The 27,262-nt window shown below is 37.0% G+C and overlaps 1 protein-coding gene across 15 annotated transcripts in view; it reads right to left on the reverse strand.

Moving 5' to 3' along the window:
• LOC122341419 (SRC kinase signaling inhibitor 1-like) overlaps window positions 1-26,897 on the reverse strand; it is a 93,839-nt gene extending 66,942 nt beyond the window's left edge. For 8 of the 15 annotated variants that reach the window (XM_043234758.1, XM_043234749.1, XM_043234760.1 and 5 more), the window contains exons 1-2: window positions 26,462-26,897; window positions 16,252-16,335 (exon numbers count right to left, since the gene is read on the reverse strand). In XM_043234758.1, coding sequence (XP_043090693.1) covers window positions 16,252-16,335; window positions 26,462-26,483 — 106 coding nt within the window. In that variant the 5' untranslated portion in view covers window positions 26,484-26,897. The other 7 variants (XM_043234750.1, XM_043234761.1, XM_043234767.1 and 4 more) reach the window with 6 other exon arrangements.
• Between the last annotated feature and the right edge of the window lie 365 nt (window positions 26,898-27,262).

Below are 27,262 nucleotides of genomic sequence, written 5' to 3' on the forward strand. Positions count from 1 at the left end.
AAATCTTCCATAAGATCGCAAAGTTTCAGAGCACACAGATGACTGGCCAGCCGAGTGTGTGTGGGTGCAATGTCTGAACATTTCCACATACACTAGCTGATCTAATCTAAATATATAACGGTGAATGTGTGAGCACATGCTGCATGCATATCAGTAAGCACATATGTTTATGTTCTAGCCCTAGACCGACTTACACAAAACAGATAAACAGCCATGAGACTATTAAGGGTAAAAGGTTTTTCAGCAGACAGCCAGTAGCGCTGCATTTCATGTCAGAGCAAATGGGAATTGCATTTCGGAAAAATTGCAGCATAAAAACAGCATGTAATTATCTACAGCTGCCAGACGCTATTATCATCACATACAACAATTACGAATTAAATCAGCAAACTTTAAATGACACATTTCGGAGAGCGTATCTGCACGGCAGCAGTGCATTGTGGGTATGTACCTTGGCTGATACCGAATGTATTCCGTGACGTCTCGTCCTTTTTGAAAATGTTTTTCCAAGATTTTAGTTGTATTAACATTAAACATTTATGGCGAGCGACACACATGCACACACAGACACACAGACGCAAGCGAGCGCAAAGTGTCTCTGAATGCTGAGAATAACAAATCCAGCACAGATAAAGAATGTCACACATGGAAATCTGTCATGTAATGCATCAGTCATACATAAAAATACAGATACACAAGAACACACACACACACATTCAGAAAGCACAATGACAAAGACTGGAGGTATTTCAAACTGGCAAAGGATGTATAGCCTGAATCCATTTACAGATTGGCTTAGACCTTTGGGAAAAAAAAAAATCCTGTTTTCAATGTTCAAACTATTTAATTCTGATTTTTTTCAGTAGTGAAGGGTATGGAGGTTCACTTCTGAGCTCTCACATAGAGAGCTTGGAAATGTCAGATTGATATGTGTGTGAGAATGTTTGTGTACAAAGCTACATATGCATCGGATGTGTCCATGTGTTAGCTGAAATATAAGGCCATCTGGTGATCACAAGATGCAACCTCTCTGATCTGACGCCTACAGACTCCAGCCACAGAACAATGTGTTGAGGAATCATAATTTTTCACGCCCCGTCTTTGAAAATAAATAATGGTGGCACTAACAGTAGAAATTCCTCACAGAGCTGCACTTGACACACATAAAGCTCAAAATAGTTGAGCTGAATTACCAACGGACCAAAAGCACACAAACTAGAGCTTGTTCGTAGTGTCAAATCAGCAGCCAGACAAACTCACAGAAAAATATTATACTGCGACTAAATATCTAGCAATTATGTCTTAAATATAACATGTCTTGCACATTGCCAAAGATTCTGTGTTAATTTAAAACTTTGGTTTCTTAGCAACAACAAAGACATTGCAGGACCACTCAGACAGTTATTATATAATGAGTATAATATTAAGATAATAATAAAATGATAATGAAAAAAAAAAAATATATATATATATATATATATATATATATATATATATATATATATATATATATATATATATAATTAATGATTATTACAGGATTATTACTAATTATTAGCATTTTTTAATTTTTATTTCCCTGCAATTACTCTTAATGCTACTACTAATAGAGACAAACTAAAAATGAGAGAGAGTACAAAAGTTACTAAAAAAATAACAATATAAGATGAGTTGAGATTACCAGCCAACTTAAGAGTCAGAAAACAATAAAAAGAGGATGAGAAAATATGATGTTAAAAAAAAGCTAAAAAAAACCTATAAAATGTTAAAAACCTATAGCATATATGCAAAAGCACATCTAGGAGGTTGACGTAACAGAATGCATCTCTAAGCACACACATGTACAGAAGAGCACGTAAGAAACAGGCATCTTTGAAGAAGACTGCGCTGTCACTTACTCATCTGAACCGACAAGGACGATGATTAGTCCGTTAGCTTTAGAAGAGGACAGGCTGAACAAATCCGGTGTAAAGAAGCCATTATTCCAGTGGTGTCCAGCAGCACTCATGAGTCTGTGTGTGTGTGTGTGTGTGTGTGTGAGCATTAGAGTGTTACACTCGTGTGAGGACGCTGCCGATGCGTGAACATGTGAAGAGGGCAGAATGTGACACCAGCGGGACGAGCAGCCAATCAGAGCGAGCGTTCAGACAAACAGGGCACTCTCTGTGACTTTCTCTCATCCCCCAGCCCTCTCTCACCTGCTTTCCCTCTCTTATTTCCTTCTCTTGCTTTAGGGGAGAAGTGGAGAGGGTGATAATGGGAGACTGTCCGTCATGCTAGTGGATGACCCAGATTCAGAACAAGAGAGGAAGAAAGGAAAGAAGAAGCTGGATGGAGTGAAAGAGAGAGAGAGAGAGAGAGACTATGAAGAGCAGAGGAAGAGGGGAAGGTAGCGTGTCTACGGTGATTTGATTAGACCGGCTGATCATGGAGCGGAAAAGATGAGAGATCCTCATCAGATAGAGGAAAGAGGAGAGAGGGACAGAGTGAGAAAGAGTGTGTGGAAAAGAGGAGGAGAAGGAGGGGTTCTGCTGAAACACACAGCGCCTCACTGTGGTAAACACGCGTGATACACAAGCACACAAGCACACAAGCACACACACACACACGCACACACACACACATTTGGGGTTTATGAAGACTATCCATAACCGTAATGGTTTTAATACTATAAAAACAGTATGTGTTATTGCCCTACACCTAAACCTATTCCTTACAGGAAACATTTTAGATTTTCAAAAAAAACACCATTTAGTATGTTTTTTAATCCTTTTCAGTGATGAGGACATTGGCAGTGCCCTCATAAACCACCATCAAATTGTAATAGCTCCGTTATACCCATTTTCATATTTCATTAAGCATAATCCACAAAAACCAGCACAAGCACACATGCGTGCATGCATGCATACACTTTTGGTGTATATAATATCAAATAGGTAAACAATTCATTTGATTATTATTTGATTAATTCATGCTATTGTTTACTGATTAGTAAATATTGTTAATTTAAAAAAACTGTACATTTATAACATATTCTGAATGCTTTTGGCAGTAAAAGAACACTTTAAAATTGACATTTTCCTCAACAGTCATTTATCAGAAAGGCTCAGTCAGCAGAGACCATTACTGACCTCTTCTAACACACTTAAGCTTCAGTGTTGATGTAAAAATGTAAATGTCTAAGAGATGAAGGGAATGAGGCAGCAGCGAAATATGCTGCGCATGGCTGCACTATGTTAAATAAGAAGCAATGCAGCTCATCAACACCAAGATACAGTAAGACTTACATTAATCGCATGCTCCCAGAACAGCATCACTGCGACCAACATAATCTGTACCATTTTAGACAGCAACAATGCATAATATGCAGTAAACGCAAATATTTATGGTAACAGAGGAGTCAGCATTATTTTCAGCACCAAGGACAGCTCCCGGTTGGCCCATTTTATCAGTACCATGGACAGCACCCGCGAGCCTCTCAATGCAAATAGCAGCTCTTTCAACAACATTTAAGATCTGCACAAACAAAGATCTTAAAGAGCAGCTCCATGGAAAATGTTTGAGATATTTTGAATACACAATGCAAATATCACAGTGCCAAGTGTTCTGTCATGGGCCACGAGCAAGGATCAAGTGAAAATGTGAATATGTTAGAGAGGGAGATAAATAAAAAACATAATGGAGGTTCAGATGGGTATGAGTCGCAGTATGTATGATGTAAAGATCGAATGATTGCACTCTCTGTGGGACAGGAAGAGCGCAATCTTTCTCAAGAGCCGTCCTTCACTCGCCCTTCAACTCACAGCTTCATTTGTTCTCCTTCCTCAAGGATTTAAAACACTTTTTAAAGGGAGGCATATCAGGATTTGTAAATCAGGATTTGCTTTTTCGAATTAAAACATCCTCAAGTACTAGTACACCAAACAACCCAAAGCCTCAACCCTACCATTCATCAAAACTGAACTGCAAAAATGTGTCACTCCATCTTTGTTTGCAAAGTAAATCTAATTCTGACAAAAACGTATGCAGTATGTTTTAGCATTGATTTTTTTTTGGACACCACAATGTAATGCAGGAACTAATGCAGCCAATCACAACAGAGACCATTTGCACATAGATTGAAATGGATAGTTCACCCAAAAAAAAGACAATTCTGTTATCATTTACTCATGATGTTCCCAGTCTGAAATTTCCGAACAAAAAAAAAAAGTCCTTACAATAATAGTCAATAGGGTCAATTTTGTCCTGTCACCAACATTTTTCAAAGCATTTTGAGCTCCAAATACAAGTTCATACAGGTTTAGAATGACATGAGGGTCAGTAAATGGTGACCAAACTTTTAATTTTGGGTGAATGATCCCTTTTTGGCATAGTAACAAACACAACCTACCTAATCAAGAGAGAAGTTGGACAGTGGGCATGCTAAACTACATTATGACTCTTTTGGAGACCTGAGATGGCAGTGAAGTCAGATATGCACCCTACAGGTGATTAAAAATGGATTGCACTCCGTCTGTGTCTATATAATTCAAAGACATTTCTGGGTCAATTCAATATCAAAAGATGTTTTCATGTCCACTGTAAGAGAAAAAAAAATCAGTGTTTGATCACAGCAGTGGAAGTGATTCAATGCTGGGATTTGTTAAAATAAAATGTAACTTGTGTATCTGATCGATTCTTTCTTTCTTCTTCCACTCACTCTTTTTCTCCCTCTCTCCCTCTTTTTTTTTAGTAGGTGATATCTTTATATTGAGAAAGACCCCATCACCCTCTCTGTCTCGACTGTGCTTATCTCTATCACACATACTTCTGCCTTCTCCTTCCCTCCTCCCCTAAACCAAATATCGCTGCTTTCATTTTCCCTCTCCTCCTTTGCTTTGTTTTTTGTTCACTTTGGGGACAAAGAATAAGTAATCTCTGCATCTTTTCAATCTGTCACTCAGCCAGAGAATGGCAGAGTAGCGGAAAAGAGGAAGAAAAAAAACGCGACTGAGGAGAAAAGATGGATGGGGTCTTTTGATTTTAGAGTGCTTGTTAATTTTCCCCAGCTGTCGTTCACACAGAACAGCGCACGCACGGCTATAGATAGATGCTGAACAGTTTAGCACTGTGGCATACTCCGTGACTCATTATGCTGAAAAGAGTTCGTAGAAAGTTGATGAATCTTTTTCGACCTTGAAACCTTTGATCTGACATAAACAATTTATAGCTTTAGCCCGATGCTGTGGATCAGGTTTGTTGTGTGATATCTTTAGGAAAAACAAACAACGGTAGCAACCATCAATCTTAGCATAATACACACACAATAATCGTGTAAAGATCATGTTAGGGAAGGATATATTAGAGCGAGTGTGCGAATGAAGTTATGAGCTGTACAGTCTCGCCTCGCCAAATTTTTTACTAAATGGCAGAAGATCTGGTCCAAATTATTCTGGCCAAGTACCACCCACAATACAGGAGACCATCAGACTGACAGACTAACGCTACAAACCACTGCAACTGTTTTACGAGCTGCTTTGGATTCAGATGGTGAAATAGATTAAACCACAACCATAAAATAATACAAAGCAATAGTTTACAGAGACTGCCATGTCACTATTAAATAATAATAATAATATTGTATGCCATAATATTCCAAAGTTTGGGGTTGGTTGAAGAAGAAGTTGCTTTGTTAGAAGTATTTTATTCTCACCAAGGTTACATTTATTTAACTAAAAACAAAGACTGTAAAAACATTGTCAAAAACATGCTATTGTGAAATATTATTAAAATAGTTTCGACTTTGAATATATTTGAAAATATAATTTATTCCTGTGATGCAAAGCTGAATTTTCAGCATCATTACTCCAGTCTTCAATGTCACATAATCCTTCAGAAATCATTCTAATATGCGGATTAGCTTAATGTTTTTTTTTTTTTTCAGGATTTTTTGGTGAATAGAAACAAACTATATAATTATATAACTAAAATATTTTTTAATGTATTTACTGCTAATTTTAAATGTAATGCATACTTGATGAACTGTTACAAATGTAAATTAAAAATATTCTTTATATTTTTATTTATTTATTTTTTTTCTCTTCCGCAAGTTCAGAGACGTGCACATTACTATACAGTTTGTTTCAAGAACTATGAAAAAAAAAAACATTTAAAATGACATCAAATCCATTAGCTCACGGCAATCCGTATTAGCTTCCCTACATTCATGCAAAACATAAAAATCCCAGGGAAGAGAATTTAGGTGGAGGAACATTAGCTAAGCCTTCCTGCGCTCACTAATGCTCTCTGAAAGTCATGACCAGTCTGTTTCCTGCCACTGATTGCTGCGTGTGACTCATTCCTCACAATCTGGATAGACTGCAGAGCACAGGAAAGGAATATAACGCCATTCAGATAAAAAAAAAAAAATTTGCTTAAACCACTTCAAATCATAGGATCCGTCAGGGTCTCCAACAAAGCTTGGTTATTTTTAATGCGTAATGAATGCATTTACAATATGCCACAGCGGCTGTCAAGTAAATTGCCTGCTTCACAACACCTGGCACAAAGAGAAAAGTTCACCATACAGTTCAGAAAAACATGAGTTTACAGGCTGAATGAATGTTAAAGCTAACAGTATATGACCCCTGGCTATTTAATATAAATCTTATGGTAAACAGGCCTATAGTAACCACTTTTACATATGCAAAGACTGCGTCTCTCTGAATGATCTAACTCAATACGAATAGTGGATTGCTTCATGGTTTCCCATGGTAGTTTGGCTCTGGCATGCTCTTCTGATGTGCTGCACTAATTGGCCTGTGCTGTCAAAGGCCACAGAGCATAATATGAAAGAGGAAAGTGCCGGCATCAAAAGACATCAGCCGGAGCGCCTGTAGTAAGAAACCTACTCCGTCTCTTCTCACTGTCACATTCATTCAATCATTCTTCACCGCTGCACACACTTCACTTCCTCTTAATCACCCATTCTTAAAATAAAACACATAAGATTCAATAAATAACAATTTGCACCGTTTAAGGTTGAGATGACTATCCAGAAGTTACTGTTTTATACTATTATAGTTTCTTCATATTGGTTTCTGGGTTTTTTTTTTTTAATCAATAGCACACACACAGAGGGAGCGCTGACACCAATAAAAAATCTGAAAAAAAGAATTATTTTAATACTTACACAAAAAAAAAGAAACAGAACTTTTTATGAGTAAGATATATTTCAGGTTCTGGACTACTCCTAAATAATTCTCAGCTGATAAGTGAGTCATTTTTTACAGGACGTGAGATGTTCTTTCCTTCCACTGAAGCTCAAGATGCTCTCTGGATCCTCTGAAAACACGCTGCAGAACATGATAATCAAAAATAGCATAAACTGTTTTGTTCAAGGAGCTTAAGTGCTGTTGTCAGAAAGGCAAATGAGGAACAAGTTAAATACTGACACATTCTGAAATGCAGGTATTTCCATTATACTATGTAAATATAATTATTTTACATATAAAACAGAATCAAATGGAATTTAATTTGATACATTAATAAATTATTAATGTTATATCTTGTCACTGGTAAATGTAACCCATGATTACAATTATAATTGCTTTCTTAAATGTATCTACTTTAAACGCAACACCCTTAAAAAGATTTTATACTGCATCAAATATGCAAGCTATGCCACACACGCAAGGAAAATGCCATAGAGCACAACATTTATCTCAGGCCTGCTAATGATGTGTGCAAACAATTAAGAAAAAGACAAAAGCTTTTCAATTCTTTGTCTCGCAATCCAAACACAACACAATCTAATCTGCACAGCAGACAGAGAGAAGAAAGCTGCTGTCTGCATTAAAGTTCCTCTATGAATTAAAAACAGTATTTCACATTCCAGCGCAAACCAAGAAGCTAAATCTCCAGCAGCTTCCCAAAGCTCTTGGACCCCATCCAGAAACACTCTGGTCAAAACTTACTGCATGGAGGCGAGTCCGGCGAGCAAAGGCCCTCCCCATCCAGCCCGAACAGCAGGTAGTCTTCCTGCAGCATGACTATCAGCCCAAAAAGTGTAGGATGTGATGTGATGCTTCAGCCCACTACTGTTCAAATACATTTTCATGCACCATCCCCCCACGTGTGTGCGCGCACATATGTGACCACATGTAATACGAAAGGGAAATACTATACATAACGGTACGCACACTTAGATCTGCACTGTACAACATTGCTATTCTAAACAGAAACATGCACCAGAGGGCACAGAAGCACTTAGGTTAAACCCCTTCATTTTTTTTTTCTAGAGGGGGAGGAAAGGAACGAACAAAGCGATGCTAAATGCATCATATTTTAAATGCTGTATTTGTATTTATATTTAAATGCAATAACTGTAAGAAAATCTCAAGTTTTAAGTACCGCGCAAGCAAAAAAAAAAAAAAAAAAAAACCTCTGCATCTCAACAAACCTGCAGTAAAAAGGCAGTTTACGGCACATTATGTGTGTGCTAAAGGTTGATCCTTGCTTTTAAATGACAGAATTAACCTCTATTCAACCCCAAAGACAATACTGAAAACACATCAACAAAAAACAGCAGCCAAAAGCCAGTCATCAGTCGCTCAGTAAACACAGCTCTTCAATCCTGCTCTTTTTATCTTTTTTCTCTCCTCTTCCGCTCTGCCAAATTACCTCCTTTCTGCTGCCTCCAATTAAAGTGATTATGAGACTGTGGTGTGCCGCGTGTGTGTATGCAGAGAATATAGGAATAACACGCTGATTATAGCTAATAGAAAACGTGCATGTGGCTGCGGTCGTCAATGCCTTGAAATGATGTATCAGAATTTCTCAATTTCTCATTTCTATGCGTTTATGCGCATGCATTTATGTACATGCGTAAAATTATGTGGCACCGTAATGACATTTGCAGCGTATCCGGAATGTGACATGAATCGAAAGGAAATTTTTATTGGAAAATAATGTTCACAAGGACTTCATTCCACCCACTGAGATTTGATTGGATCGTGAGAACATTAGGCAACCCATTAGGCTAGAAAATTATTAGTTAATATTTTTGCTCGCCGTTTCAGAGACAGAGAAAGTTATTGGATTTACAGTAAGTTATAAATTACACAAAAGGTTATACAGTATCATGCTCTGATGACCACCCTGTATTATGAATTTAAGTACGATCAATTTTAATTCCATGCTTTCTTTAAAGGTTATTTGTGCAATTTATATTCTTTAGGGATGTACTGGCATTAAAATCCCAATAATAAAAATCTGAAAGTTATTTTCATGGCATGGAATGAAATGTTATTGAACAACTCGATGATATTATTGTACAACACAAAAAATTCAATCTCAAATTCATTCATAATAATTTTAACAGTGCTAAAACAAAATTGGTTATTTTTGCAAACTTCGGTCAGTTGCATTTGATATCATTTTATATTTTCTATAAAATGGTTAGTTTATGGTTTGGAAGTAGGTTAATGGGTCTAAAAATCTAAATCACTTATTGATAGAATAATTTAAAAAAATGCATATTTGCTATAAAATGGGTAGGTTAGGTTAGGTTTAGGGGTAGGTTAAGTCTAAAAATGTAAATCACATATTAATAAAATTATAAAAATGTATTGAAACCAATATGATAAATGACATAAATATTTTTGTTTTTTTAAGCTAAAAATATGTTGTATTTTTTAAACATTGAAATGAATCTAAATTGTATGTTTTAGAATCAATAAAATGATTTATAAATGTTACACATTAATACCAACGCATAAATCATGAGGCCAGACGTTAAATATATAAAAGTATCAATAATCTATAAAAAAAATACTATGATATTAGAATCACAGAGATATTGTGCATCCCAAAAATCTTTTCTTATATTCAAGCTCAAAATGCAGGCACAACTCACTAAAAAGTCAAGAAAACACTGCACTAAAACACTGTCATTATTTTTGCACATCCATTTGGTGGCACAAAAATTACACACCTTTAAACACTCTCAGCAGCTTCACAAAGCAATGACAACTTTAGAAAACACATTCACAGCCTAGAAATGGCAGGCCTTGTTCACTAGAGCACTGCGCATGCCGAAGGTCGAGTCGACAGAGCACAGCTCACAGCCATGTAAAGAACAGCAGGATCTGTGGCTCAGGGCTCCATGTTGAAGAGTGGGCGGACATTGGCTGTCAATAGCCTTTATGCACACTGAACAAAAGATGGAAGGAATAATCCAGAGGGGGAGAGGAAAGAGAGATAGCAATATCACAGCAAATCATGTGCCAAACAGAGAGAGGAGCAGGAAGGAAAGAGAAGAGGAGAGAAAGAGAGCTAAATCAATACTGCTTCATATGCAGTGCATGTAAAAGTCAGATCATGCAGAACAGGAGGGGTAGGATGAGAGGGGAGGAGAGGAAATTTCAGACACGAATAGGTACAGTGGTGTGCTTGTTTGTTTCGAGGAATTCGTTCTCATTCTCTCAGTTACACATACACACACTGTGAATACCACTGCCTCAATTAGATTTTGCATTATTCACAGGGTACTAAACTCCAACAGCATAATGCAATTGTTTGATATTACTATTGCTCTGTTTTCAAAATTAGATGCAAGTGGTTACCAATGATATTGAGCATTGAGTTCTTTGTCAGTAAAATGCGCTGAATTTAAAAGTTATTAAAAGGTTGGGTATTTAAGTTTGAGCTTACTGCAGTGTTGTTAGGACAGAGCTCAGATAGTGTTTAAGTGCAGCACAGTGACATTTAGGTTGAGCACAGTGGCGTTTAGTGTTCAAACACTGTTTAAGTTAAGAGCAATGACATTTATATTAGCTTTTAGTGCTGTTTTAGAGTCACTGTAGTACTGTTTATGTTAGCGTTCAGACAATGTTTGGGTTCAGTACAGTGAAGTTTATGTTAGCGTATAGACAACATCTTGGTACAGCGAAGTAATGTTTGCAAGAGTGTTTGCAAGTCAATGTTTAGGTTCAGTGCATTGATGTTTAGCATTCTGAATGTGTTTGGGTTCAGTGCAGTTATGTTTATGTTAACAGACAAAGTTTAGGTTCAGTGCAGTGACATTTAGGTTAGCGTTCAGACAATGTTTAAGTTCAGTACAATGATGTTTGCATTAGCTTTTAAACAACATTTTGATTCACTGTAATAACGTTTAAGTTAGCATTCAGTCAACATTTTGGTTCAGTGCAGTAATGTTTGAACAAGCGTTTAGACGATATTAAATTTCAGCGCAGCAACATTTATGTTAGCCTTTAGAATATGTTTAGGTTTAGCGCAGCAACGTTTACATTAGCATTCAAACGATGCGAAGGTTCAGTACAGTGACGTTTGCATTAGCGTTCAAACAACATTTTGATTTAGTGCAGTAAAGCATTCAGACAATGTTTAGGTTAGACAGTGTTCAGTGCAGTGATGTTTACATTAGTCTTTACAATAGGTTTAGGTTCAGTGCAGCAACTTTAACATCAGTGTTTAGACAATGTTTAGGTTTAGTACAGTGACATTTATGCTAGTGTTCACATAACATTAAGGTTCAGTGCAGTACTGTTTACACTGACAACATAATGGTTCAGTGCCGCATCTTTAAATTAGAGTTTTGGTAATGTTTAGATTCAGTGCCGTTGAATCATTCACAGATTTGCGCTTTGCAACATTTTCACAAACGGACAAGTGTGACATCATATACTTCTGTAAATAAATCAAATTTAAATTCATGCAGTCTTTAGGTAATTTCTGAATTGTTTTTCAGTGTTGGGTTGTTTAAAATGCATATGTATATGTATGTTGACTCCATTAAGCTAAAAGCTCTTAAATCACTTTATGTATGCATGACCTTACTTTCTGTCTCTTCTACTCTTCACTCTTATTGGTTCAAAAACCCTGAGCAACAGTGGACATGGATTTTCCTTTAGTTGCTTGTTCATGGTCATTTAATTCTGCTGAAATGACTGCAGATGGAATCTTATAAACTGTCTTGCAAGTCCTTGTTCCTCAGTGGACAAACACACACATACTCTAATAGTCTAACACACATACTTTCACACTCTCTGGCATTTCATACCAACCGGAAAAACAGGCTGTTTAAATGAAACCCATAAAACACAGAAGCCCTCCCACGGGAAACACTCACGCTCTGCATCAATAATTCCAGAAGTTCATGAATATTTGAAGATTCCATACCTGAGATGTGACAGGAACAAAGAATGTTAGAGAGAAATGCAACTGAGTGCACAAGAGAGATTTAGAGCCTGAGAGTTTGTGTGTGTGTGTGTGTGTGTGTGTGTGTGTGAATGACAGAAAGAGAAAGAGAGAGAGAGAGAGTGAAGGAAATGCCACCGTTTTTGTCATCTAAGTGGGTCTCTAAGTGACAAGAGTTGCGAACAGTTATTGATGGCATTCCAGGATGGCCAAAAAAAAAAAAGGAAGGCAACTCTTCGCAAAGTTCCAGAAAGTTCATTGAAACACACCCAGAGCATCTTGCCCAGGCAGATGCCAGCCAGCAGAAAAGACACCACTTTGATACCTGTCCAACTGTGATGACATCACATCCAGTCCACACAGCAGGGGGCAACAGATGGTTTGTGTCATCTGCTATCTACCACGGGTGCTTTCTAAAACATCTTCCGCCTCGCAAAAAGATGCTGTGATGGAAGATAAATAGATGAACACATGAGAGCAGGAATAAAAGTGAAGGAGGTTTCTTTCAAATGTCTCCATGACAACGGTATCTGCCTGGCCGAAAGAGGCTATTTTATTATCTTATTTATGGCTACACATCTGAGATCACGAACAAGTCAGATTTGTTTTCTAATTGACATCTGAGTTACAATTATTAATATAAGCCGTCTGTGATTTTATGCAGCGTTTCAGACCGGATTAGGATCTCAGAAATGTCAGCATGTGATCAGGATGTGTGTATGACAAAAACCATCTGAAGTAAGTCTTGTGATGTGCTGATGTTGGAGCATCATGCATATAAATAAGGGAAGAAATGAATTTAGATCAAATCTGATACTGCTACTAAAGTGCCCATTGAATAAAAAGCATTTATTCATAGCATGCTCCAATGTCATCAAACATAGATGACACTTTTTAGCTTATTGTATTACGACATCCATGTGTATTTATCTAAATATTCCATTAGCATTTACTGATTTATATATAAAGTGTAATTTGAAAGTGTAACACCGAGTTATAAATGTCTGTTCTTTATGTTTAACTTGAAAATAAACATCATTTGGTTCTATCAGCTGTGTATTTTATCTTATTTAACTGTAATCATGATAGCTGCGTTGTAACCATCACAACAATGCACTTTATACTCGCAAAACATCTGCATACAAACCACACCTGGGACTAATTAAACTCTGAAACGCTGAGGTCTAAACTCTTTTTCAGTGAATTTATTTTATCCGAATTTCTGTAGTGCTGGAGTGATGCATAATGACTGTATTGATACCTCCTACATCAATGCCCTTCGAACTGATCATACGTTTCCTTCAGAATGGAATCTCACGCAATAAAGCGGAATATCCTTTGAAGTCCCTTCAGGACTTTTCTCAGGTTTGACTTAAAGCCTGACTTTAAAAATAAACTGGTCTTGATTACAACACTGCTTTTATTCCCTTTACATCAGATGGGATACTATTATTCCACAGTCTACTAAATCCATAATGGAGCTGCACCAGGCTATAAACAAGCTTTATATAACTACATTATTAGCTACAGTACTAAAAAAAACACAGTCTAAACAAACAAAGACAAGGGTGAAAACAATAATATACTGCAATCACAGACAACCCTATCCAAACAGAATTAAAATTCTCAGAGAACACTCAAGTCACTCAAAAAACAGCAGGTAATTTGCACTGTATTTTTTTTTTCCAAGGATGTGCAAGAAAAACACACAAGCGTTTGATGTGAACGGGACTAAAATATACACAAAGCACATTCCTGAAACATGAATTTACCATTGGAGAGACTAGTCCTAATTGGGCCTTATTCTCCCATATACACAAATACACACCACAGAGAAGAAAATATGATGAAATCGGAGAAGAAAATGGACGGAGAATGCAATAACCACATTCAGTAGCCATCTGATGTAGCTTAATTCAATTGATTTCTGTGTGTGCGTGTGTTCTGGCATCAGACCGTGTTGTGATTTTGATCTTGACGAAGGTCAAACAACAGGCAGTTTAACTCACTCACTCACAGGCATGAAAGCAACTTTCTCTCTCATTGCCTTTCCATTATTTCACTCCTCATCAGAGTTCTGGGCTGCAAGCTTTTCCTTTTCCGTTTTTACCTTTCTCTATCCTCACGTCACAAATCCATAGAGAGCATAAGCAATTTAACGGCACATTACCATAATGCATTGAACGCTAAAGCCAAACATCAGCTCACTACCACTTGCTCTAAATTCACATGTAACATTAAGCCACTACAAATGTGCATTCACTGCACTGCACCCCTATAGCTTTGCTTGTAAACAAAACCCTGGTGTTCTTATTACTGAGATAAAAGACTTGGTAATTACAGACAACAAAATGACCTTACTAACAAACAGTGTCTTAAACACACACTTCACTAAATGACTGAGCATGCCACGATAAAACATAAACAGTGTTGGGAAGGTTACTTTGCAAATGTAATAGAAATAGAAACTATTTAAAATGAAACAAGTAGTGTAACTATTTCAATGACTTTATTAAAGTAATGTAAATAAATAATGTACTAAACTGATTACATATTGATTACTTTTCTGTTAATCATTGAGATGTAAACTGTCAGACTTTCAAAATCCTTCATCATTAAGATTATAATCACAGCCACCAGAGACTTTAGCACCTCTTTTTACTTTGAGATTGATATTGAATGCAGATTTTAATTTTCAGTACAAAAAAATTGTAAATATTAATCTTTATTCAGATGCAACCACTTTTGTATTAGTTAACCTTTTTTAAGTAACTGTAATTTAATTACAGATTACAGTTATATTTATTTTATTAACGCTGTTACACGTGACTGGTTGCTTCCCAACACCACATAATACAACCATGAGCAGACAGAGTGGGCGGCAGAGATGAGGTCAAGGGTCCATTTGAAACCGATAACTCAGTTGGATTATTTTGATTATATAAAAAACATAACTAAAAATACAGCACAAACAATAAAAGCATGACAATGATAAATATGATCTTTAAAAATTTGTTATCTTCAAGTTGAAACAATCAAGCAAAATAGTATTAAAATATTCATAACAATATATTAAGAACACACACACACACACATACATACATATATATATATATATATATATATATATATATATATATATATATATATACATACGTACATACATAAATACATACATACATACATATATATAATATAGTTAACACGTTATTTCAGTAGTCCACATAATATAATGTAGATATAAATACAAATATAAATATAAATAAGCTATAACTATAAGCTAATTCCGTGTTACATCAAACTAATTTTAGAAACTTTCCTAGATCAAATTAGGGTTTTTTGTTTGTTTGTTTTTTTTGCTAACATTTATTTTTTAGAGACACTAACAAAAATTATGAACAAAGCCAAAACATAAAATGTTATGGATGTATTTTTATTAAATTATCCACTTATAGATTGGGGTCAAAAATTAAAGGGGAAAATAACTTCAGAATGATGTCAGAATAAGATTAGTAAGAACTATTGATTTTAGCAATCTTTTATGCAATTATATGCCAATGGTGACATTTCAAAAATAGGGAAAAAGCTATTTGTTTCTCCAAACATGCAAGCCTTTAACTCAACAAGTTAAACATTTTAGCCAGAAATCTCTGTTTGAGTTAACGTGGAATGACTAACTTTACAACTCAGTCATTAGAGTATTAAAGCAGACATTCTACTGGCTATAACTAACTTTGCAAGTACGTCAATTTATGTCAACTCTAACCTAGCTGTCTACTACTCTAGTCAGAGTTAGTCGACATGTAGTTGCAAATGAATGATTATTAGTTGACATTTAGTTTTTTATTTAGTTTTTTTGTTAGTTAATAGTAAGTAGAATGTCAAAAGTGGACTATCGAAATCAGGTGTGACCAAAATGTAACATGCAATTCAGTACCTATTTTGCATATTGTTGGGATAGAGAAGAAAAACAAGAATGTTGGAGGATTGTTAGCAGAGTGTCATGAGTGCATCACCTCAGCCCTACCAATAACCCCCTCCGCCCCCACACACCTTCCACATCATCTCGGCCTGCTTTGTATTCTGGTCGCGCTGCCGTGTGCTCTCTCTCTCTATCTCTCTTTCCAGCAGTGATGGCTGAAGAACAGAGGGAGGGAGACGAGTGTCAGAGGGAGACCAGCCGATTACCATTTCAGTGCAAACACACACTTTCACGGTTTCAGAGTGACACAACAGACTCGTGCACACATACATATATATATATGACAAATTTTTGCCAGGAATACCCGTGAAACCCTAACCTTGTCCTAAAGGCCGCTACTTAAACATTTACAGATTAGAGGCAGCCGTGTGAATCTTCGTGTGTGTGTGTGTGTGTGTGTGTGTGTGAGAAAGAGAGTCAAGCAAATCCATGAGTGTTAAAATATGCAGCTGCTACCGGATGTTTCCCTCCCTCTGTCACTCAGTATTAAACATCAGCCTGCAAACACACAGAGTACATGAGTAACTTTGTTCTCTTACTCATCTACATAAAGTGCAATTCAGGTTACATATTGTTGGAACAGAAAGGAGAAACATAAATGATCTGCTCATGATCTTCTCATGATAATCAATCATGATAATCACAAAGTGAAATAAATCATTTCTTAACCTTTTGTGTGATAGCATGAAAAAGATTTATATACACATTTGTGAAAATTATCGCAAATTAGCCACATTTTTGCATTTAGGTATTCATCATTTCATATTAAAATATTTAAAATGTGATTTCTATTACAATTATTCCCACCACGGTATGCTGTTAAACTCAACACATAACACCATTCAAAAGTAAAGTCTTTTATTCTCACCGAGGCTCCATTTATTTAATCATAAAAACAGTAAACAGAACTATTGTGCAATATTATTACAGTATAGATACTGAAAACATATATAACCTATACCATAAAAAAGCAAATTTTTCCTGTGATGGCAAAGCTGAATTTTCAAAATTGTCACTCTTCAGTGTCTCGCCATCCTTCAGAAATCATAATAATATGCTGATGATTTTCTGCTCAAGAAGCATTTCTTATTATTATTTATTTTGAAAACAGTTGTGCCCTAATATTTTTAATGAAAATCTCACCTTTTTTATATATATAAGAGTATAAAAAGTTAAAAACAGCATTTATTGGAAATCGAAACCCTATGTAAAATTATAAATGTTATTACAAATCACTTTTGATCAATTGAGTGCATCCTTCCTGAATAAAATTATTCATTTATAAAAAAAAAATAAAACAACACTGTTGGAATTGTTAGTGAAAATTTTAAATAAACTAGTGAGTGTTAAGAGTGAGAGCTGCGAATAGGGACATCTCATAGGCTGCTTTTAAAAGCAGATATTTGTCTGCATGGGGCGCTTCGCTGAATGTGTTCATTGAATTGAGTGATGGAGCGCGGTGCCGATGGAGCCTCATTGTCTGGTACTAATGGCTAACAGCAAACAACTGTGGGCTCCTCAGGCCAGACAAAGTGGTGATTGCTTGTTTCTGTCTGCAGGCACAGACACGGGCTCCAGTCTGACCTAGTTCTGCTGCCGATAAAAAGAGAATTAAGACCAGTTCAGCCACAAATCGCAGCACCGCTTCCAGTCCTGACAGGTGTACAGTCATTCACAGACGAATGACATGGAGAGAGAGAGAGAGAGAGAGAGAGAGATCAGGGGAATGCTTAAGTACATGCAAAGTATAGAATAGGATAGGATAGGACAGGATAGAATAGAATTCAAGTATCAAATATGTGTACAGTCAAAGCTCAGTGATGAGTAGGCGTATTTCTATTGACATCAACAGACGACAAAAGGCAAAAAGAAAAAAATAGACACAGTGGCTATGCAGGTAACTGCTAAAGTGTCCAGCGAGTCTGACAAAGCCAGTGAGCACAGAGACTGCAGGAGCGGAAGCACAAACTCGGGCCCCTGTGTGGAGTCTGCGGCGCTGTGTGATTGCCTCACTGTTTGAATCATATCAGCTAATGGTAAGAACCACTATAGAAAGGACATGAAGCGAATATTATCAAGTAGTAACAACCTCTGAAAGCCTCCTTTCATGTTAAGCTGAATATCAGAGACTATTCTAAATCAGAGCAATAAAGGTGTGCACATAATTTAATTTCATATATGGGTGAATCTTCAATTAGGGGAACTTTTCTGTCCCCAAGAATGATTTTAAAGCAAAAAACAATCACTGTAGACTTAAAGACATCACATTAGCTTTTTATTACCTCCTTCTTAAGTGGCAAAGGTTAAATTACCCTAACATCTTAACTTTATATATACAGTATTTATATACACACAGTACTGTTGGACAGTATGGGGTCAGTAACATTTTTAACGTCTCTCACGCTTACCACAGCTGCCTTTTTAAATCAAAATACAGTAAAAACAGTAATATTGTGAAATATCATTTGAAATGTTTTAATTTTAATATATTGCAAAATGTAATTTATTATAATTATCCCTTCTGGTCATCTCCTCAAGAAGCTGTTGAAAACAGTTATGCTGCGGCTTAAAATTTTGTTAAAACTGTGATACATTTTTTGAGGATTCTTTGACGAATAGAATGTTCAGGAGAACAGTGTTTATTTGAAATACATATCTTTTTTACATTATGTCTTCACTCTTACTCAGTCCACACTTACGAGGAGTATATAGAATAATACATTGTTTTTATATATTTGGCATATAATTTGGCATTTATACAGTGCAAAAAGCAGTAACAAGTACAGTTAAAAATTCATATTAGTTCCCATATGGAACATTTGAACAGTGACAGCTTCTGTGCCTATTTATCTGAGAGAGTAGAGCATTTAGGTTAATTTGGTCAAGTCCAGTAATATTATCGACTCAAATACACAACAGTTATGCAGATAAAGTGAAAAATCACATATCTGAGCACAGGTCTAGTCTAAGCCTGTATTAACCTCTGTCTTGAGTAATCCGTTCACAAGTAATCTGGTGAGACAGATCGTCGTTTACACCCAGTATTAACATGCATCTCCTGCCACCACTTGTAATTGAATTTCTTAACTTCGCAAACAAGGCCTTAAGCACAAATGAGACATTAAGCTGAGTCCTTGCTGTTATTATAGTTGAGTAAATTAACGGTTTGAGTGATTGGATCCAAAACCAAATTGGAGCCACTTGGACTTTAGTGCTATGTACTTGTGCTCAGATCAACAAAGACGGCTGTTAATACCAGAACAAAATAGGGCCATAATATATTATAATACAATCCAGACTATCTAAACAAAACAGTCAGTCAGTACAGCGATGCTCTGTTCTGAGAAAAGCAAAATGACTGAATTATCGTTAGCAGGTTCAAGTCTACATGCACAAAGTTGGGCAGATGAAAGAGAGCCCAGAGAGACATTGAGGACAGGATGAATGTCAAAGGGGATCTGGCTGTTCATTCATAAAGAATAATCGATTCACAGGAGGAAAGTGCTAAGAAAGCATTTGTGGGCTTTCTGTGCTCCCAGCAAATTACACACTGATTGATATGGATCCTATAGCCGCCAAGAGTCGGATTTATGAACTAAATCTGTAGACGTGGACACACGCATTCGAAAGCAATGCACACACACAGCTGTGTTCAGGGATGTAATTTTCAGATTTATTTTAGGGTTTATCTTGTGAGCCAAGACCTAAAACCTTGCCGTAAATCCTCTTTTATACACAAAAACAAACACATATTTTTAAATACACTGACTCTGACAACTTAGTAAAGGATTTTTGGGGTCTAAATTAGCCATTACTGCGGTCCCACTGAAAAAAAAAAACCAAAAGAAAAATCTACCCTTTGCAGAAACAGACAGTGCTCCAATTAATTCAGATTGAGTCTGGAAAGAAATAACTGTCATTAAAGCGCCCCTGCTGTTATAAAGCCCTGGTGAATACACCAGCATGCACCTGTTTATGTGTGTGACTGAGAGAAACAAGAAGAGAACTAGTGAAAGGATGGATGGACGCCCCTCAAGGTTACCTGTCACAGCAATGTCATTGCTTCAGGCTGGCGTGTATCCCATGTTGCCATATACTGTGGATTAGATCTCTGAGCTGATGTTTAGTGCAGCAGCAGTGACACTCAACGGTTTCCTCTTTAAAAACTCTGCATCCAATCAGCAACACACTGTCATGAAACCATTATGTCATCATTAGCCAATCACAGGAGAGAGCACATTAAAACACTGAGATGATGGCAGAGCTCTCCTGAGGTGAAATGCACTCAGATTAACATGCAAAAATATAATTTAAGATAGGAATATTGAGATCACACAGCTATCACAAATTCATAAGCTGTAGTTACAGTGGATATCCGTCCCTGATGAATTTACTGTTGCAGTTACAATATTTACAATTCAGTAAACCTGGTGGGTTTTTTTATATAATTATAAGTCATTTTTATTCACACTACTGTAAAAAAACTATTATTATAAATCATTACAATATTTCAATATTGCTTTATAAGCACAAGACACTTGTTTCAAAAACATTTTGAAATGAATAACACAAGTTGGGTTTTGCATAGTTTAATAACTGCATTAAAAAATAACATTCTGACACTCTAGATATGGAGGTTTAATAATTTCCCCGTTTTTTGTGCTGTCATCTGCAAAATGACCGCTTCTCTTCTCTCATATGAGATTGTAAGTGTGCTGCTACGTGATACAATCTCTGTATTATATTGAGCCTCCCTCTCAAACCCTGTTACACTAATTTAAAATCCATAAAGCTGAAGAACTGGCATAATGTAAATCCTATCGCAATCCATGGCTTTATATTGAGACAGGTAATATTAATGCAAGGCTTGTTCTATACAAACACACAAGTTAAAAAAAACACAAAGCATCACTAGCACACTATTACAGCACCTCGGGTTATAGTCACGCAGCAGCAGAATACAGCTGTCAGTCCTGTTTGAAGTGCTAATACTGCTCTTCTCATAGACATTTCAGTCTATAACCAAAAGAAGCAACCTACATTCTCGGCAGTCAAAACCAAATTTTGAGAAGTGTTTGTGGGTTGTATTTTTACAGGAAATCAGTAATTTTTGGGATGTAATTTTGTGGAAAGAGACAAAAATCTAATTATGGTTTTAAATGTCAATGGAAATATTAGGTCATTGCAGTTTCCTGACATTTAATGAATACAATTTTAAACTTCAACCATCTTGCTGAGACGTGTTGAGTAATGCTGTATACGTATTTTGAGCTTCTGCCCCTCCTGCAATGGGATAAAGTTTACAAATAACAAGATTCAAGAAGACAACCGGATGCTTTCCCATTTGATCACCGTGCATCAGTAAAGGAGCAAATCCAAGCCGGTCTGAATCATAGTGTTTTTACACTTTTGCTCTGCAGCCAATCAGCTGAGAAAACAGACAAGGAGATTGTGACCTTGTATCTGTGAGGACAATATTAAATATTACACTGTTAAATTAAGTGCACTAACATTATCTATCTGTGGTTAAATATGAGCTAGAAAAGCGGGTTGACTCCTGTCGTATTTTCAAGACAGTTCAATATAGAGGGATACAAAGGCAGCACGTTTTACAATGCTGCACACAGAGAGTTTTAAAGGGGTAATCCTCTGTGAAGCAAATCACTATGTTTTGAGTAATTGTCTAACCTCTTGAGTATAAAAATACGTCCCTCTTAATATCTGTTTGTCAGAACTGTTAAATGTCATTTGTAAGCATTCCTCTACCTGTCACTCACCAAAGCAGACATATTCTCAAACCAGGCGCAAATCACCTCAACAGCACTCAAAGAAAGGGCAGAATTGGGGTTGTGACAGGATGGCTATTTTTATCTAGATCACAGGTAGAAATGCTGCTTTGAACACGACTAAGCTTACGTATGGAATACACAATATGTTCTAATATCTAATACCCTCAGGCCATGTTGATGTAGGTGATGTTTTGTCTCCAGTCAAACAGTAAAGAAGATTTTTAGCTGAAAAATGCGATCTTTGGTAATTCATAAAATGCATGTCAACAGCTGTAAATTAACAGCACTTTTTGATTTTTGGTTGAACTATGCCTTTAAGAAGTTGCTTCTTCAGTGAGCCTCCTCTATTAAATGTATTTAAATGAAACTGAATGTTAATTGCATTAAAATGTAATGACCAAGTATATGACTCTGTACGTCAACTATGATTATTTTAATAGCTTTGCTATGTAAAACGTATATAAACAAATTACTATGGTAGTACACAGATTTTATTAAAGGCCAGGCTCACAGTATGCAACTCTCACAGAATGTATGTACACTACCATTTACGTTTTAAAAATGTTCAAACATCTACAGGTTTTTTTTTAAGAAACTAATACTTTTTTTAAAAAGGATGCATTAAACTGATGATGACCGTTGAAAGACATTGTGTATCATATATACTAACTACAGCATATGTATTAGGAAACATTAAAAAGCACATCACACAACAAAATATCATACAACCATGAGAATGAACACACACACTCTCCATAAGAATGAACCTAGATCACACCAGAAATCTTCAAGATTCCTCCAGGAACTCTTTCTCATTCATCTCTCTATCCCTTTCTTTCATCCCAGTAGTGCTTTCATCCCCCTGTTTTCTTTCATCTCCATTTTATGCTTTATTACACCCACCTGTCTTTCCTGACACCTATTCCTCCTTTTCATTCCACAGAGCAAGGCTCTTACACTCTCTGTCCTCCACACCTCCAACATCTCCTCTCTATAGAGCACAGCAGTCAGGTTCCAGAGTAAATTCCATTCATTTTCTTCCAATAATTGATTATTCTTTAAAGATCTGTTGTGTCTTCTGAGTTTGTTAATCAATTGTGTATATGCTTTTGTGTGTGTTTGTGTGTGTACATACATATACATGTCCAAGATGTTCATGACCTTAGACATATGCAGTGTCCTCCACTAATACTGGCACCGTTGGTAAATCTGATCTAATTTGGCTGTGAAAAGAAATCTGCATTGTTTATCCCTTTGATCATATCACTCCAGTAAAACAATTAAAAGTGGGGCCAAGTCTCGTGATAAATATATCTCAGTTATATATATATATATATATATATATATATATATATATATATATATATATATATATACACACACACACCAGTGGTCAAAGATGTTAGATGATTAGATAATTGTTAAGTTAGCTTGCACAAGCTGGTTGCAAAACTAGTCATTAATTGTTGATCGGCTATCGTTAATTGGCCCAAGCTGGGCAATTAAGGGGTCAAAGCTGGTCTTAAGCTAGTCAGTAGCTGGTGCTAACTGACCAACTCATATCCATCTTTCAAAAACTACCCTAACCACATTACATTAGTATTTTATACGCTGGTAACTGGTATGTTGCTAGTATAAAATGTTCAAAAGGCCTTGGCACACCATTCGACCGACGGCCAAATGACAAAAACAAACAGACATTTCCTTTCACTCAGGCGCAGAATTTACATGGTATCTGCCTGTTGGCTGCAGTCTTTGCTGTGTATTTAAGAGCAGCTTTTAGGCCCAGATGCACACAATGTGAGGTGACAACACAGCCAGCTTTTATCGCCCCTGGTTCTTTAATGTTGATTTGGTTTGTCACAATGGTTTTCAACCAAGGGGCCGAAGCCAACTAGAAGGCCTCAGTAAAGTTTTAAAAGGGACTCATGATGATTTTAATTGATTTATTATAACATGTATATGTATATCTTATTTAAATTCACCTCTTACAAAACTTTAAAAAACAATGTATAACCTAGATAAATAACGTAGTCCAATTAAAACACTTCTAGACCTAAAAACGTAGTGTAAAAATTATTAAAAGCCTATAACTCCATGGCCATTTTTTTTTTTTTACATTTTATGAATATGCATGTTTCTAGTTATGCAAACTCTTTCATATTTTATGGGATAAAAGTCCTTCTCCTTAATCCTTATATAGTATTAATTTACGAATTACTGGATAAATCATTGGAGTCAAAATAATTTTGAAACCACTGGTAACCTGCTATGAATCAGTAAGGTTTTTTAACAGCAAAACAAAGAGCAGAAGGAGAGAACCTGGCAGATGCTGTCTTGTTCTACTGTTCTTCAGATTATCTGTAGCGAAGCTCCTGTAATCAGTGTTCTCCATCCGCTTCTGTTCCTTCTTTTGAAGGCAAAGCTGGTCTTTTCCAAGAGAGTGTGGGTATGCCTTCTTCTCTTCTCTCCCTGCCTTCCCCAGTCTCACTCCAAGCAAGCATTCCCTTAGATTCAATCCATCTCCCTATCTCTCATCTGCTGTATATGTGCTTTACTCTGCTGAAGAATTTTCTTGTCCTCTCTAGTAGCATTTCTGTCTCAGGCCTCACATGAAATTGTTCTATCATTCTTCTCATGCTTTATTTTTTCTCCCAGCAGACTTCAGGGACAAATGCCTCTGAGCTCCTCTTTGCCCATCTCTCTTCCTTTGGCTTTTTCTGTCTTCTTTGTTTTTCTGCCTGCATTTTGGAGCCTTCCTGGAATAGTTACTTTGAAACTATGAAATACAAGACAAAACAGGAAGCTAAATCTAGATTTTTATATTTTCTCAATACACTGATGTGGGTGGTAGCCTGGGTTCTGGTATGCAGTTGCTTATTAGTTCTTTAACTAAGGATTTATTGATACGTTGCTTTGTGGTAGCTACTGTGTTCTGGGCGATCATAAAGCCATGGTCACATTAGGCTTTAATCATGCAAAATTTCTACAGACAATGTTTTCACTATATGATTTACCAAACGTGAACTTTGGTAGACAGAAAAAATTCAGTTTGCATTTGCCTAAAAAAATGCTTTTAGTTGGACCACACCTTAAAGGGACAGTTGACACAAAAATTCAATTTAAGTCATTAATTACTCACCTGTGTGTTGTTCCAAACCCACAAGACCTTTTTCATCTTCAGAACACAAATTAAGATATTTTTGATGAAATCTAAAAACTCTCTTTGCATAGACAGCAATGCAACTGGTACATTCAAGACCCAGAATGGCAGTGAGGACATTGTTGCTAAAACGTATTCCCAATGTTGAACCAATGTCACAATGACTATTTTATCCTTTTATCCTTATCTTTCTTGGCCTTGAAAGGGGTCGAGAGATCTGAGATTTCATCAAAAATATTTTCATTTGTGCTCTGAACATAAACAAAGGTCAACATGAGGGTAAGTAATTAATGACAAATTTGGGTAATCTCTTAAAGAGGCCATGATCCAAGGAATAGTTTCATGAAAACATGCAAAAATGAAAAATCTGCCATCATTTATCACCCTCAAGATCACAAAAAAAATATTTTGGAGAGTAAAAATTGTCTTTACAATGGAAGTCGATGACATTTCAGTGTTGTTTTAGATACCATCGGTTTTCACTGTATGGACAAAAAAATCGAAACATTAAAGTAAACATTCTTTAAAATATCTTTAGGTTTGGAATGACATGAAGGTAAATGAACAAAGTTTTTATTTCTGAGTAAAATATGCACATTTGTATTGTTTTATAGTCCAACAGGTAAGTCCACATGCTAAGACGAGTAATAGCAAAAGAATAACTTCACTTCTACTCAACAAGCTACATGATTTGAAGTCCATAGTGCAAACAATGCAAGTGAAGTTGCACACAGAAGTTTTTTCCTTAGGGTTTAAACAGTAATTGCCTTTACAAGCACCACGAAATTCTCTCCAACAACGTGATCACACACTCACTCCAGGTTTAATGGGTGTGATGACATCCTATGTTTCCTATGGTATTCCTACATGGCCACTGAAAGCTCAGACACAAAACCACAAATATATACACATGCTAGCGCACACGCACATGCACACACACGTTCAAGCATCATTAGCGGTGCTTGTTTTCCCCCTCTTGCTTTTTTCCCATCCTCTGGTTCTCCAGGAATAAATCCCTCAATTCATCTCTGAGAACCCACACCCACTGAGCCGTCCTCATCACTCCCGTGCCTGGAAACCCTGCTCACCGGCAGAGCCCTTGGATCCCACAGACACAGAGCAATCGGCATGAAGCACCAAAGGACACTGCACGTAAACACACACACATACGCACACGCACACATACATACATACACACACCCTCCAACCCCACCTTGCCCCACCCCCTCACCAAAAGGAAAAAAAAAACAGCGGATGAGGAAAACAACAAACACGGCAAACAACAAAATACTTGCTACATAAGAATGGACGAAGATAAGGTTGACATGCCTTGGGATGGTGCATTTCCCATAATGCCTTCACCGTGCTCCGCTGCCTACAAGAGAGAGCCACCAGCCTGCTTCCTGATCCACCCTCCTCGTCCTCCTCCTCTCTCTTGTCTTCACTCCGTGTCGTTAGCCTCTCCCGGAGCCGGCTGTGCTTCTATTCGCTCCTTTTCTCCTTCCGTCCCTGCCTTCCTTTGTCTCGCTCTCTCTCGCTCTTGTCCTCTGTTCCTCTCCCTCTCTCTCTAAGCGTGCGAGATGGGCTTTCTCCAGCTGGTTCTCGAGGGCAGCACTGTACGCGTGTGAGGCGATGTGTGTGTGTGCGCGACTCAGGGAGAACGAGCGTGTGCGGTCGTGTGTGCATGTGTGTGTGTGTGTGTGTGTGAGTGTGCGTGTGTACGTCCTTGCTCGGCACCATGCAACTGAGCTGGTTTACGAGTGTTGGAGAAGCTGCAAAGAGCTTTCACTGAACACACAGCCTGAACTAAGCAAAATAAAAAAAAAAAAAAAAAAAAACAGTCAGTGATAGATTAGCATGGTTTTGTTGTTCTCCTCTCTCTCTCTCTCTCTCTCTCTCTCTTAAAGGTACAGTCTGTTCTCTGCAGTGATTGTGCTAATCTCTTTTCTCTTTGCCCTTCTCTCTTTCTCAGTCTCTGCAGACTCCTTTGTACAGGAATATTAGGAGCTCCAGGGATCGGAGCTCTCCGTGGTTCTGAAAGTCACGGTAAGGGCCCTAGGGAGCGGCGCTGAGGCGTGGGGAGGGAGGGGGAGCCACGGAGGTCCCTCTATAGGCTCAGAGAGACCACCA

Source organism: Puntigrus tetrazona, chromosome 3 (assembly GCF_018831695.1).
Source record: "Puntigrus tetrazona isolate hp1 chromosome 3, ASM1883169v1, whole genome shotgun sequence".
NCBI classification, from domain to species: Eukaryota; Metazoa; Chordata; class Actinopteri; order Cypriniformes; family Cyprinidae; genus Puntigrus; species Puntigrus tetrazona.